The sequence below is a fragment of the Ranitomeya imitator genome, chromosome 7 (genome assembly GCF_032444005.1).
Source record: "Ranitomeya imitator isolate aRanImi1 chromosome 7, aRanImi1.pri, whole genome shotgun sequence".
NCBI lineage: Eukaryota > Metazoa > Chordata > Amphibia > Anura > Dendrobatidae > Ranitomeya > Ranitomeya imitator.
Genome location: NC_091288.1, coordinates 196854516 through 196870645, shown reverse-complemented (window position 1 = coordinate 196870645; position 16130 = coordinate 196854516). Strand labels below are relative to the sequence as shown.

General features: G+C 45.8%; 1 protein-coding gene across 1 annotated transcript in view; it reads left to right on the top strand.

Moving 5' to 3' along the window:
* MAD1L1 (mitotic arrest deficient 1 like 1) overlaps positions 1-16130 on the top strand; it is a 740224-nt gene that overhangs the window by 383444 nt on the left and 340650 nt on the right. Inside the window, exon 15 of the mRNA XM_069734326.1 lies at positions 4585-4675. Coding sequence (XP_069590427.1) covers positions 4585-4675 — 91 coding nt within the window. The remainder of the gene's footprint in view (positions 1-4584; positions 4676-16130) is intronic.

Sequence of the window (16130 nt, the reverse complement as noted above, 5' to 3'; positions counted from 1 at the left end):
CACTACAAGTCCTACAGCTCTTCATCTCCATGCAGGGGTGGATTAAGGGTAGCCAGGGCCCCGGGCTGTTCAGACACTGTGCCCCCAACCCCCCCTCAGTCATGTGATGGGGTCATGCGACGGGATCATCATATACCTGAACCAGATTATCCCAGAAAAATAGTTGCTGTATGAAACTAAAACCTGTCAAACATCCATTGATCTAGTCCAGAGGTCCCCAACTCCAGTCCTCAAGGCCCACCAACAGGTCATGTTTTCAGGATTTCCTTAGTCTTGCCCAGGTAATAATTGCATCACCTGTGCAATGCAAAGGAAATCCTGAAAACATGACCTGTTGGTGGGCCTTGAGGACTGGAGTTGGGGACCTCTGATCTAGTCAATTTACCCTTCAGTTCAGTATACAGTGTATAGTGTCAGTGTATAGGTAACACTGCCTCACCAGTGACGTCTCTAGGTGAAGTCCTTCATCTTTCATCCAGCACAGACCGCCATCTCTTCATTCAGCCAGGACTCGTCTCTGCAGGAAATAACACAGTTATCTCGAGCTCCGCTTGCAGAACACATTACTTAATTTTCCCCAACTCCTACATTACACCACATGAAGAAAAAGAGGCCACATAGTGTCACTCTGCACAGTAATAGGACTGTCCTCCCCATTTAAAACAGTGTCCTCAAAAATAAAATAAATACATCACTGCAGTAATAATATCCCTTAATTAGCCCCTATGGTAATAATAATATCCCCCATCCTGGCCCCGTGTATCTCATTCCTGGCTCCAGCCATATGTTCTCCCATCCTGCCCTCATGAGTATCCATCCTGCCCCATATGATCTCTCCATCTGTCTCCATCATATCCATCCTGCCCCATGATCCAATCCTGCCCCATGTCTTTCATTCTACCCCGTGTCTCCAATCATGCCCCATATCTACATTCTGCCCATGTCTCCAGCCCTGCCCCATCTGTCTCCAGCATCTCTGCCCCCAGTGTCCAGCATCTCTGCCCCCAGTGTCCAGCATCTCTTCCTCAATGTGTCCAGCATCTCTGCCCCCAGTGTGTCCAGCATCCTGCCCCCAGTGTGTCCAGCATCTCTGCCCCCAGTGTCCAGCATCCTGCCCCCAGTGTGTCCAGCATCCTGCCCCCAGTGTGTCCAGCATCCTGCCCCCAGTGTGTCCAGCACCCTGCCCCCAGTTTGTCCAGCATCCGGCCCCCAGTTTGTCCAGCATCCGGCCCCCAGTTTGTCCAGCATCCGGCCCCCAGTTTGTCCAGCATCCGGACCCAGTTTGTCCAGCATCCGGCCCCCAGTTTGTCCAGCATCCGGCCCCCAGTTTGTCCAGCATCCGGCCCCCAGTTTGTCCAGCATCCGGCCCCCAGTTTGTCCAGCATCCGGCCCCCAGTTTGTCCAGCATCCGGCCCCCAGTTTGTCCAGCATATTGCTCCCAGTGTGTCCAGCATATTGCCCCTAGTGTGTCCAGCATATTGCCCCTAGTGTGTCCAGCATATTGGCCATAGTGTGTCCAGCATATTGCCCCCAGTGTGTCCAGCATATTGCCCCCAGTGTGTCCAGCATATTGCCCCCAGTGTGTCCAGCATATTGCCCCCAGTGTGTCCAGCATATTGCCCCCAGTGTGTCCAGCATATTGCCCCCAGTGTGTCCAGCATATTGCCCCCAGTGTGTCCTGCATATTGCCCCCAGTGTGTCCAGCATATTGCCCCCAGTGTGTCCAGCATATTGCCCCCAGTGTGTCCAGCATATTGCCCCCAGTGTGCCCAGCATATTGCCCCCATTGTGTCCAGCATATTGCCCCCAGTGTGTCCAGCATATTGCCCCCAGTGTGCCCAGCATATTGCCCCCATTGTGTCCAGCATATTGCCCCCAGTGTGTCCAGCATATTGCCCCAGTGTCCAGCATATTGCCCCAGTGTGTCCAGCATATTGCCCCCAGTGTGTCCAGCATATTGCCCCCATTGTGTCCAGCATATTGCCCCCCGTGTGTCCAGCATATTGCCCCCCGTGTGTCCAGCATATTGCCCCAGTGTGTCCAGCATATTGCCCCAGTGTGTCCAGCATATTGCCCCCAGTGTGTCCAGCATATTGCCCCAGTGTGTCCAGCATATTGCCCCAGTGTGTCCAGCATATTGCCCCAGTGTGTCCAGCATATTGCCCCCAGTGTGTCCAGCATATTGCCCCCAGTGTGTCCAGCATATTGCCCCAGTGTGTCCAGCATATTGCCCCAGTGTGTCCAGCATATTGCCCCAGTGTGTCCAGCATATTGCCCCAGTGTGTCCAGCATATTGCCCCCAGTGTGTCCAGCATATTGCTCCAGTGTGTCCAGCATATTGCCCCAGTGTGTCCAGCATATTGCCCCCAGTGTGTCCAGCATATTGCCCCCAGTGTCCAGCATATTGCCCCCAGTGTGTCCAGCATATTGCCCCAGTGTGTCCAGCATATTGCCCCAGTGTGTCCAGCATCTCTGCCCCCAGTGTCCAGCATATTGCCCCAGTGTGTCCAGCATATTGCCCCCAGTGTGTCCAGCATATTGCCCCAGTGTGTCCAGCATATTGCCCCCAGTGTGTCCAGCATATTGCCCCCAGTGTGTCCAGCATATTGCCCCCAGTGTGTCCAGCATATTGCCCCAGTGTGTCCAGCATATTGCCCCAGTGTGTCCAGCATATTGCCCCAGTGTGTCCAGCATATTGCCCCAGTGTGTCCAGCATATTGCCCCAGTGTGTCCAGCATATTGCCCCAGTGTGTCCAGCATATTGCCCCAGTGTGTCCAGCATATTGCCCCAGTGTGTCCAGCATATTGCCCCAGTGTGTCCAGCATATTGCCCCAGTGTGTCCAGCATCTCTGCCCCCAGTGTCCAGCATATTGCCCCAGTGTGTCCAGCATATTGCCCCCAGTGTGTCCAGCATATTGCCCCAGTGTGTCCAGCATATTGCCCCAGTGTGTCCAGCATATTGCCCCAGTGTGTCCAGCATATTGCCCCAGTGTGTCCAGCATCTCTGCCCCCAGTGTCCAGCATATTGCCCCCAGTGTGTCCAGCATATTGCCCCCAGTGTGTCCAGCATCTCTGCCCCCAGTGTGTCCAACATATTGCCCCTAGTGTGTCAGTATATTGCCCCCAGTGTGTCCAGCATCTCTGCCCCCAGTGTCCAGCATACTGGCCCGGGCCCCCCGGATTGCCGTTCGCAATTAAAAAAAAAAAAAAAAAGTTCTCCTCACCTGTCCGCTCTCCTTCGGCAAAGCTCTCTCCTCGCAGCTGAAGCGTGCACTCGCCAGCGACTGACAATGACATCAGACACCGGCGACGTGCGCGCTGCGGCTGACGTCAGCTTCCAGCCTCCGATTGGCTGGCGGCTGTTAACTATTGACGTGCGGGCGCGGTCCCTCACATCTATAGCGTTTAACTGCCGCAGCGCCGGTAGGGGCCCGATGAGCAGATAAGAGGGGGCCCGATGCGGGCCCATATGCCAGTCAGGGCAGTAATGCCCTGATGGCGGCGGGCAATCTTAGCGCTAGCCCCCCCACACTACTGGACCCTGGGCTACCTCCCAGATTGACCCCATTATAATCCGCCCCTGTCTCCATGCACTTTACTGGAGGTCATTAGTGACTATTGTAACACGTTTCGTGACCCATATGAGGTCAGATGAGGTCACACAAGACTCGATCGGCTTCCAGGAAAATTCAGCAGCAAACTTGGGCCATGTTCACATGTCCAGTAATGATCCGATATAACTGCACCTCATCAAAGTGTTTGGGATTAAAATAAGGTAATGAAATATATTACAAAACTTAATCACTTTGCAGTGCCTGGAGGATAAATAAAAAATGTTTAGTTATTCTTTGCGCAACTTGCCATATTTTAACTTCATGTCGGATTAAATGAACTTATGTACTGAACATGATAACGGGATTTGTACGTATGCTTTGGTGCGGTCATTGACTGTAAGGATGGAGACAGTCACTGTATGCTCTCTGTTGACATTTTCCGCCGTATACGTCAAGCAGCCTGTTTTTCAGGGCTTTAGATGTATACGCCCCGACGGAGCCACTAACTACAGGCTAAAACGCGATGTAAACCAGGCCTTGGAGCAATACTCATCTGATAGGGTTGCGTTCCTCCTGCATAGGTACCAATGGTACTTTTTTTTCAGGAACTACCATATGCTAAACTCAATTATCAGAAAAACAATTTCTGATTACTGTAAATTAAAAAGTAACTTTAATGTATAAAAAGAAACATAAACGTCTAGAAAAAAAAAATCACAAAGCGCAAAAAACATTGAGAACACTTTATAATTTTTTCTTTGTACACTTGTGTGGTCTTCCTCAATATCAGTGACTAATATTTAATTCTTTATTACAGCATTTAAACCAAATGTTCATTAGCTGCGATGATCAGAACAGCCCCGATCTGACAAGACAGTGGGATAAAGGGAGAATTTTCATTTCTAGTGTAGTAATGGCGGCAAACAGTCTTTAGGGAGAGGACTGCAGAAATGGAAATGCCCCGTAGTGTGTTATTATTCCAAACATGTCACTTCATATTGTATTTTCCATGCTCTGCTTGTCTTGCAGGTTGAAAATTGAGGAGCTCGAAGCCGAACGTGGCCGGTTAGAGGAGGCGAATAAAATCCTGGAGATGCGGCTGGAGAGACTGAGTCTTCAGGTAAGTAAGGCAGAGGCTTTTGTGCCTTTGTAATCAGATCCTCTTGACATTCGGGTCTTTGGCCATCAAACTCTGTCATTACTCCCGAAAATGGAGTAATGCTGACTGGCAGCTGTAGAAGGAGGTCATACACAAATAATGTTATAATATTCACGCTCTCCGGAGTCTTCTTACAGCAGCTTACAATGGTACCTGCTGTCACAAACGCTGATGCCTCTGGACTTGTGGTCTAAGGGAGAATGTTTATCCTTGTGGTTGTAAGGAGACTTATTGGCCATGCAATGCTTCTTTGGGAATTTAAATATACAAATGGCCACCTCGAACTCTGTCGACACACATTGGATGTAGCAATCCTAAAAGTCAATATCAACCCTTTAACAAGCCTTGCCATATGACTTGGGATAAGAAGCCAAATCGAAAACTCTAACACATGTTTCAGGGTGTTGCCCCTCCTCATTGCAAAGCAGTCTGATTTGGATGCCTCTGGACTTGCACCATGTTTCCTGCCTTGTGTTAATAGTTACAGCACCAAGCAAAGGTTGACTAGAAGCATTCATTTTCAAGGAACCTGTCGCCAGATTCATGCTGCTTGATCCACTGGAAGCATAGATCACAAACTCTGCACCAGTGGCAGACAAAGATGGTAAAGATCCCCTGTATAAGAAAAATATATGATCCCTTTAAAGTTCAATAGCTCATCAAAACACACAATTCCACCCACTTTGGAGGTGGTAGTGGCCCCCTTACTTTGGCCATTGGTGCATTAATGGTATGTCCACCCGTGGACTGTATGATTGCAGCCAGGTATGGCTATCTGGGGACTGTGTGTCTCCGCTGACTAGTTTGAACCCCAGTGGCTGCTCCGCTCCCCACAACAAGCTACTTTGGACTAGTCCGTGAAGACACTCATGCCCCCTGTTAACCTTTGCCATTTCTCATTTCTCCAGTTTTCTGGGCTAGTTTGCTCCATTTCTAGCCTTTTTTTATTTTGACACAGTTGAAGACTAATATGCCAATTTTTACTTTAAGTTGTAAAGTAGTGAAAGAGAAAAATATAAATTTTGCACCAAATTCATGAACTGCTGTCTCTATATTGATGATTTTTTTGCAAAAATATTATGAATACCACAGAATAGAAAAAGGGACTTCAAATGATTAATTGGAACCATAGTCGTCTACCATGTTCTCATAATATGAGAAAAATATTTGTCTTAATCAAACACATCATACCATGTATAAATGCAGTTTTGGGACCCTTATATCCCCTATCAGAGGCTTCCAATCCCCATTGCCAGTCTTCTGCTTTTCACTGATGAGGAGCAATAACCCCCAAACAGACTGCAAGTAGATGATTGTGTTCTTTTGGTTTATATCCTAAGTCATGGGCAAGATTCTTCAGAGTTATTATTTACCTACTAGATGGTGGCCCGATTCTAACGCATTGGGTATTCTAGAATATGTATGTAGTTTATTTATTAAGTTTTCAAAATAATGTAATTTATACACAGGATTCGGCCGGCCGGGAGCGACCAATTAGCAAAGCGTGGTTCAAATTCCGCGCTAATTCGCGGGCGGACTGTGACTGTCGCTGATTGTTCGCGGCCGGACGTGACCAATCAGTGAAGCCCGGGCCGGCTCCAGGTTTTTGAGGGCCCCGGGTGAAAGAGTCTCAGTGGGCCCCCCTCTTTAACACATACCACGATTCATGATGCACAAATACAGTAGAGAAATATAGCACAGCCAAGTAGCGTATAACACAGCCCACGTAGTATATAACACAGCCACGTAGTATATAGCACAGCCCACATAGTATATAGCATAGAGATGTAGTATATAACACAGCCACGCAGTATATAACACAGCCCACGCAGTATCTAACACAGCCCGTAGTATCTAACACACGTAGTATATAGCAATCTGGGCACCATATCCCTGTTAAAAAAAGAATTAAAATAAAAAATAGTTATATACTCACCTTCCGTCGGCCCCCGGATCCAGGCAAGGCGATGCTCCTTGCGACGCTCCGGTCCTAAGAGTGCATTGCGGTCTCGCGAGATAATGACATAGCGGTCTTGCCAGACCGCTATGTCATCATTTCGCGAGACCTCAATGCATGGACTGGACCATCGCGAGGAGTGGGGAAGGCGCCGGAAGGTGAGTATATAATGATTTTTTTTTTTTTTTATTATTATTAATTTTAACATTAGATCTTTTTACTATTGATGCTGCTTAGGCAGCATCAATAGTAAAAAGTTGGTCAAACAGTGTTAATATGCAGCGTTAATGGACTGCGTTACACCGCGGTGTAACGCAGCCATTAACCCTGTGTGAGCGCTGACTGGAGGGGAGTATGGAGCGGGCACTGACCGCAGGGGAGTAGGGAGCGACCATTTTGCAGCCGAATTGTTCCTGTCGCCGATTGGTCGTGGCCGTTTGACCGCGACCAATCAGCGACTTGGGATTTCCGTGACAGACAGAAAGACCGACAGACAGAAATACGGAAGTGACCCTTAGACAATTATATAGTAGATAGGATGGGGTTTTTTTTAGTGGAATTATGAGAACCATTTTTTTTTTCTTTTTCTGGATCACCAAAAAATAAAAAGGAGTAACGAGATGTGGGCGCAAAGCGATAGCCGCATCCACATATATGTTTGATATTATTATCTCTGAGTGCGCTTACTCTCCATTTCAGTAAGTCTGAATGCACTATATGCTAATGAGGCATTCAGGAGTCCGCTGTACTGTGCGTCAACACTTAGGAGTCCGGAGCGTTCATTACAATGTAGGATATAGAGTGTCTGGTAGCTTACTATAGGGGAACTCAGAATGACTTCGGAGATAATAATGACATCTTTGGAATCTGTGTTCCTGGAGTGATCAGAGTATAATAGTTGTGCAAGGAAGGGGTTAATTACAATAGATTATTTTTTAAGGGGTTTTCTTAACTTCTTAAATGGTTAAAATGACAAAGTGGATTTTTAAGTTCTTTAGTTTACTACTTGTTGCCTAGATTATTTGCCATGTCTGCAGTCTATCAGCAGTGACCGGTTTCCTAGGCAAGAAGTACAACTCTTGCAAGCACTTAAGCTCGCCAGATTGCCGTATTCGGCCTGCTTCGGTGTCACTCTGCTCCTTTGATGCTGCAGATACAAAGCCACCTCTGCTTGCATCTTCATAAGGCTACGTTCACACTGGCGTTGTGCGCCGCTGCGTCGGCAACGCAATGCACAACGCACGCAAAAACGCTGCGTTTTGCGACGCATGCGTCGTTTTTTGCCGAAAATCGGACTCAAGAAAAATGCAACTTGTTGCGTTTTCTTGGTCCGACGCTTGCGGCAAAAGAGACGCATGCATCGCACAATGCAACAAACAAAAACGCATGCGTCCCCCATGTTAAATATTGGGGCGCATGACGTGTGCGTCGCCGCTGCGTCGCCCGACGCTAACCCAACGCACACTAGCATAACGCTAGTGTGAACGTAGCCTTAATCAGACCAGCAAATCAACCATGCTGCTGTTCCAAACTGTTAATCATCAGGAGCAAGCATGAAGCCAGGACGAGAGGGAGCCATGTGCTCCTGAAGAGTCAACATGAGACTATCACTTTTAATTATTAAAATAAATATGGACAAAAACTGTAAATCGGTGAAAACCCGCAATTGTGTTGAGGAACATTGATGCCCCATGGGTGGGATAGTCAAACTCTTCTCATGATTACTTTATTATTTTAGTCATAGACATTTTGACAATGCATCTTCCTTTGACGTTTGCCTGTATCCAACTAAAAAGGAAATCAGGGAGGACACAACTCTCCTCAGGATGCTCCTCCCTCATGTCCTTTTCAGTTGGATACCGTCAGTGTGCAACTTTTCCTGACCGTGGCTCTTTAAACCACGGGGAATATGCGGATCTTTTTTCACTATATTGCAGGCATTGACATATTTTTGGCTTCAGTTGAAAGCCATCTATATCTATATTTATACATGTGAAGTAGAAGAACTACACAAAGGCTTTGTGTAGACAGAAAAAAAAAGAATCAATTTCAGACAGATAAACTTAAAGCGTTACCTTAGCAATTTTATAAATGGGTACCATTATCCCGCCAACCTCTGCCATACATTAAAGATGCCATAGGAATATTACAGTGATAAATTGCTTTTAATTGCTCATTTAAACACTCGGGAGGAGAGGTCATACTGCTTAATTTATTCAGGAGAGACGATCCTTTACTTTCCTGACCTGTCTCATTAATCTGTGCTTAAAATGATATTGTAATAAGCTGCACTGTTGAGTTCAATGGGATCTTGTTGACAGTCCTCGCCTTATAATAATTATGTGCTTGTAATCCAGGCTCTGTAGTTTTGAACCATGGGACACCATAATGTTTTACTTGGGATTAGCTAATATTTAATTAGGATATACCTCTATTTAATTTATCTTCCAGTTTTCTCTTTGGTTTGGACAATCACTTTTACTTAGAAAAGTCCCCCAAAATTGCTAGGGTGTTCTGATCCCGGCGATCAGATCTATGGGTGGACCTAACACCAAGTGTTGAGTTCTCCTGCAGTGCCACCGCTGGGGAAGTTAGGCATTACACTATTCCTCAATAATATCAAAGCATTGTTCAATGCATGTGCATGATAGATCCTCCTGTGTATGAGACTCTATAGCAGCTTACCTCTCCATCTAGTAGATGTGTCAGCATGGAAGGATTTTACCGCGTAGGTTTTCTAAACCATACAGCTGCTTTTAGAAGTGATTCAATTAAAACAGATTATTTTCCCTTAAAAATCAACTTTAAATCTACTTCCTAAAACAAAACTGGATGGGGTGGTCTGGGTGTAATGAAAATAGTTTCCATTTTTTTTTTTTCCTCCAGAGATGCTTTCTCTCATGCCCGTGGGCTGTAACTGGTATTGCAATTGTGTTTTATTCAATTGGGTGGGGTTGACCTGCAATATCAGAAATGGCTATGGACTAGAATGGCACTGTTTTTTTTCTCCATAATTTAGCTTTTGAGCATATCCTTTCCTTAGAGTTGGGGTAGGGTTCCTATCCCTTTTCCCTATCCGCTGAAAACATGTCCAATTTCTTCCAAAATTTGTGTTGTATTGAAGTTGAGCGTTTTTTTTTTAAAGGTAGTTTGTCAGCACCAAATGACTGTTCAAGCAAAGCACCAAAGTACCAAAGAGCTAACAGTCAAGGAAGAGAATTCACTCACGTGAATAACTTCATGTCATAGAAAATGCATGTTTTAAATAACTTTGATTTATGCCATGAATGTGGAATGCAACAATTATGATTAAGGATTTTTTTTCCCTTCTGGTATTGTTGGGTAACCATGGGCACATTGACTTAATATAGGTCTTGAGATCTCCTTTCATTTTATTCGGCTGCTCGATTGCAGATGCATGCTGTAGGAAAAGCTTATAGAAAGGTTGGATGTGGATAAGCATCTGAAGGACATGTGGCATGGATATATATTTTATTTACTAGATGGTGGCCCGATTGTAACACATCGGGTATTCTAGAATATGCATGTCTATGTAGTATATTGCCCAGCCACGTAGTACATTGCCCAGCCACGTAGTATATTGCCCAGCCACGTAGTATATTGCCCAGTCACGTAGTATATTGCCCAGCTATGTAGTATATTGCCCAACCACGTAATATATTGCCCAGCCACGTAGTATATTGCCCAGTCACGTAGTATATTGCCCAGCTACGTAGTATATTGCCCAGCCACGTAGTATATTGCCCAGCCACGTAGCATATTGCCCAGTCACGTAGTATATTGCCCAGCTACGTAGTATATTGCCCAGCTATGTAGTATATTGCCCAGCCACGTAGTATATTGCCCAGCCACGTAGTATATTGCCCAGCCACGTAGTATATTGCCCAGCCACGTAGTATATTGCCCAGCCACGTAGTATATTGCCCAGCCACGTAGTATATTGCCCAGCCACGTAGTATATTGCCCAGCCACGTAGTATATTGCCCAGCCACGTAGTATATTGCCCAGCCACGTAGTATATTGCCCAGCCACGAAATAGTATATTGCCCAGTCACGAAGTAGTATATTGCCCAGTCACGAAGTAGTATATTGCCCAGTCACGAAGTAGTATATTGCCCAGTCACGAAGTAGTATATTGCCCAGTCACGAAGTAGTATATTGCCCAGTCACGTAGTATATTGCCCAGTCACGTAGTATGTTGCCCAGTGACGTAGTATATTGCCCAGTCACGTAGTATATTGCCCAGTCACGTAGTATATTGCGCAGTCACGTAGTATATTGCCCAGCCACGTATGAAACAGGTTAAAAAAGACTTAAAATAAAAAATAAACACATACTCACCATCCGAGGGGCCCCTGTAGTCTTGGCGCTTGTTTGCGGTGCTCGCAGCAGCTTCCGGTCCCAGGGTTGGTATGAGCGCAGGACCTGTGATGACGTCGCGGTCATATGACCGTGACATCATGGAAGGTCCTTCTCGCATACCATCCTTGGCCCCGGAACCTGCCGCTTGCACTGCCGAGGAGAGGACGCGACGTCGGAGGGTGAGAATCACTTTTTTAATTATTAATAATAATAATAATAATAATAATTTTTATTTATATAGCGCCAACATATTCCGCAGCGCTTTACAAATTATAGAGGGGACTTGTACATACAATAGACATTACAGCATAACAGAAATACAGTTCAAAACAGATACCAAGAGGAGTGAGGGCCCTGCTCGTAAGCTTACAAACTATGAGGAAAAGGGGAGACACGAGAGGTGGATGGTAACAATTGCTATAGTTATTCGGACCAGCCATAGTGTAAGGCTTGGGTGTTCATGTAAAGCTGCATGAACCAGTTAATTAATTTTTTTTTTTTTTTTTAATATAGGCCACACAGGGATCGTTAGGTTAATGCATTGAGGCGGTAGGCCAGTCTGAACAAATGAGTTTTTAGGGCACGCTTAAAACTGTGGGGATTGGGGATTAATCGTATTATCCTAGGTAGTGCATTCCAAAGAATCGGCGCAGCACGTGTAAAGTCTTGGAGACGGGAGTGGGAGGTTCTGATTATTGAGGATGCTAACCTGAGGTCATCAGCGGAGCGGAGGGCACGGGTAGGGTGGTAGACTGAGACCAGAGAGGAGATGTAGGGTGGTGCTGAGCCATGGAGTGCTTTGTGGATGAGGGTAGTAGTTTTGTACTGGATTCTTGAGTGGATGGGTAACCAGTGTAATGACTGGCACAAGGTAGAGGCATCGGTGTAACGGTTGGTGAGGAATATGATCCTGGCAGCAGCATTCAGGACAGATTGGAGCGGGGAGAGTTTGGTAAGAGGGAGGCCGATTAGTAGAGAGTTACAATAGTCCAGACGAGAATGAATAAGTGAAACAGTAAGAGTTTTTGCAGAGTCGAAAGTAAGAAAAGGGCGAATTCTAGAAATGTTTTTGAGATGCAGGTAAGAAGAGCGAGCCAGTGATCGGATGTGGGGGGTGAATGAAAGGTCAGAATCAAGGATGACCCCAAGGCAGCGGGCATGTTGCTTTGGAGTAATGGTGGAACCGCAAACGGAGATGGCAATGTCAGGCAAAGGTAGGTTAGTAGAGGGAGAAAACACGAGGAGTTCAGTTTTTGACAGGTTTAGTTTCAGATAGAGGGAGGACATGATGCTAGAGACAGCGGTAAGACAATCACTGGTGTTTTCTAATAAGGCAGGCGTGAGATCAGGAGAAGAAGTGTATAGTTGGGTGTCGTCAGCATAGAGATGGTACTGGAAGCCAAATCTACTGATTGTTTGTCCAATAGGGGCAGTATACAAAGAGAAGAGGAGGGGGCCTAGGACTGATCCTTGAGGAACCCCAACAGTAAGGGGAAGGTGAGAGGAGGAGGAACCAGCAAAACATACAGTGAAGGATCGGTCAGAGAGATAGGAGGAGAACCAGGAGAGAACGGTGTCCTTGAGGCCGATGGAGCGGAGCATAGTGAGGAGGAGCTGATGATCCACAGTATCAAATGCTGCAGAGAGATCCAAGAGAATTAGCATGGAGTAGTGACCATTAGATTTAGCTGTTAGTAGGTCATTAGAGACTTTAGTGAGGGCAGTTTCAGTAGAGTGTAAAGAGCGGAATAATTATTATTATTATTATTATTATTATTATTTGTAACATTAGATCGTTTTACTATTGATGCTGCATATGCATCATCAATAGTAAAAAGTTGGTCACACAGGATTAATAGCTGTGTCAATGGAGTGTTACACCGTGGTCCATTAACGCTGGCATTAACCCTGTATGAGGGCTGACTGGAGGGGAGTATGGAGCGGGCACTGACTGCGGGGAGGAAGGAGCGGCCATTTTGCCGCCGGACTGTGCCCGTCGCTGATTGGTCGTGGCTGTTTTGCCGCGACCAATCAGCGTCTTGGATTTCCATGACACACAAAGGCCACGACCAATGAATATCTGTGACAGACAGAAAGACAGACAGACAGAAAGACGGAAGTGACCCTTAGACAATTATATAGGAGATTTGTGTTCCTAAGTTGTTAAATTGTAATTATTTTTCCAGAAATAAGATGCGATTATGTTCTTTCTCTAATCTCTTGTCAGAAAATTATATTTTAAAAAAAGCGTAAAAAAGTTTTGTAATTTTATTTCATTAGCCATCTCTACGTCAGGGACGTTTTTCTTTCTCTCCAAAGGACATAAGTGCAGGCCTTTGTCGTTCCACGGTAAGTGAGGGACCTGTCTGTCACTCAACAGGAAGTGTGAAAGCTGGTCATTGTCTCTACATGAAGTGGGAGAGTGGATTATTGTCTCTACAGGAAGTGGGAGACCGGGTCATTGTCTCTACAGGAAGTGGGAGAGCGGGTTATTGTCTCTACAGGAAGTGGGAGAGTGGGTCATTGTCTCTACTGGAAGTGGGAGAGCGGGTCATTGTCTTTAGAGGAAGTGGGAGAGCAGGTCATTGTTTCTACAGGAAGTGGGAGAGCGGGTTATTGTCTCTACTGGAAGTGGGAGAGCGGGTCATTGTCTTTAGAGGAAGTGGGAGAGCAGGTCATTGTTTCTACAGGAAGTGGGAGAGTGGGTCATTGTCTCTAATGGAAGTGGGAGAGCGGGTTATTGTCTTTAGAGGAAGTGGGAGAGCAGGTCATTGTTTCTACAGGAAGTGGGAGAGCGGGTTATTGTCTCTACAGGAAGTGGGAGAGTGGGTCATTGTCTCTACAAGAAGTAGCAGAGCGGGTCATTGTCTCTACAGGAAGTGGGAGAGCGGGTCATTGTCTACAGGAAGTGGGAGAGCAGGTCATTGTTTCTACAGGAAGTGGGAGAGCGGGTTATTGTCTCTACAGGAAGTGGGAGAGTGGGTCATTGTCTCTACAAGAAGTAGCAGAGCGGGTCATTGTCTCTACAGGAAGTGGGAGAGCGGGTCATTGTCTACAGGAAGTGGGAGAGCAGGTCATTGTCTCTACAGGAAGTGGGAGAGAAGGTCATTGTCTCTACAGAAAGTTGGAGTGTGGGTCATTGTCTCTAATGGAAGTTGGAGTGTGGGTCATTGTCTCTACAGGAAGTGGAAGTGTGGCTTATTGTCTCTACAGGAAGTGGGAGAGCAGGTCATTGTCTCTACAGGAAGTTGAAGTGTGGTTCATTGTCTCTACAAGAAATGGGACAGTGGGTCATTGTCTACAGGAAGTGGGAAAGCAGGTTATTGTCTCTACAGGATGTGGGAGAGCGGGTTATTGTCTCTACAGGAAGTGGGAGAGCGGGCCATTGTCTCTACAGGAAGTTGAAGTGTGGTTCATTGTCTCTACAGGAAGTTGAAGTGTGGTTCATTGTCTCTACAGGAAATGGGACAGTGGGTCATTGTCTATACAGGAAGTGGGAGAGTAGGTTATTGTTTCTACAGGAAGTGGGAGAGCAGGTCATTGTCTCTACAGGAAGTGGGAGAGCGGGTCATTGTCTCTACAGGAAGCTGAAGTGTAGTTCATTGTCTCTACAGGAAGTTGAAGTGTGGTTCATTGTCTCTACAGGAAATGGGACAGTGGGTCATTGTCTCTACAGGAAGTGAGAGCGGGTCTCCATGTCACTGCTCCTGCTCTCCTGTCTGTTAAACTTCAAATTAGCTTTATGTTCAGTACAGACAAGCCACTGAACAATAGCAGGAGCATGGCAGGCTGCAATGTGACTGCTAATAAACTTAAAGGGATTAACTAAATTTTTCTTAATAATAATGGGTCAATAGGGCGATTAACTCAACAAACGGATACTCACCTACCTGATCACCGCCATGCCATTCTCCTGGCTTTCTCTTTGGTGAGACGATGTCATGTGTCCTTTGCACCTAATAACCAGCCACTAATTGGTTGCAGTCTTCCCATTTTGTCCCAGCAAGATGAGAGATCGTTCTGAAGAAGACAAAGTTCAGGCTGCAACGATCTGTGGCCTCTGATTGGCTGCAGCAGTCATCTAATGTTTCCGCTGAAAGAAGAAGTTGAGAGACCAGCAGAAGATGTAGGCCCTTAAACTGCGGGTCGATTCTTGTAGCGTCTTTTTTTTCTCGTGTGAAGAAAAATAATACTTTACTGTTTAATAGGTAGAAGCAGTTCAGTATGGACGGTATATGGATGACATTTGAGCAAAAAGTTTTACAGGAACCTTTTTTTAATGGTCAAGCTGACGTAGCTGCCACTAATCAGAAGAGGCATCCATGATCCCGGTAGGATGGCAGAGGTTCGCCGTCTGGTCTGACGGTCACAGACTGCCGTGGTTGCTGGACCTGCGCATTTATTTGCTCAACTCCACATCTGTGCCCTATCTGTTTATTTTCTCATGACAGCATTGGTATCAAAATAAGTCATCTCTATCTTTAACTGTCACTATATGAGTGTATGTAACCTTAGATACCTAAGCTACTGCAGTGCCCTGCACATGTGGTAAGTGACACAGATAATCAGAAGAACTATATCTCATTTCTAATTGGAGGTATTTGCTCATATTATTAAATTATTATTAATAAACCTACTACATATTGGGATAGGATCTTGGAGATGGGAATACTCCTTTAATATAAGTCCTGTTATATTTAATCTTTTCTGTATTGGTTGACTTAAAGACAGAACAACATAATTGAGTTAATAAAACAATCTTCAAAAAAGCTTTATTTTTTTAGGTGTAGGGCTCTTTAAGAGCGGCTGCTCTTCCGTTAGTCATCATGGGCTCTTGCAGTGAATAGGGACAGATGAGTACCATTTCCAGCATAAGATCTGGGTGCCGTCGCCCTGATTTCCCCCCCTACATCGGTAAAAACCGCGGTTTTGCTTTTTTGCGGGTGCAGAACACAATAAATCACGGCACGATTTGCCATTTAGACAGCGCCACAGAATGAGAACATCTTGAAGCTGATACTTATAGTTTCCACTCTGCAGCACAGATCCCGAATTCAGCTCGAGGAAACAATGAAA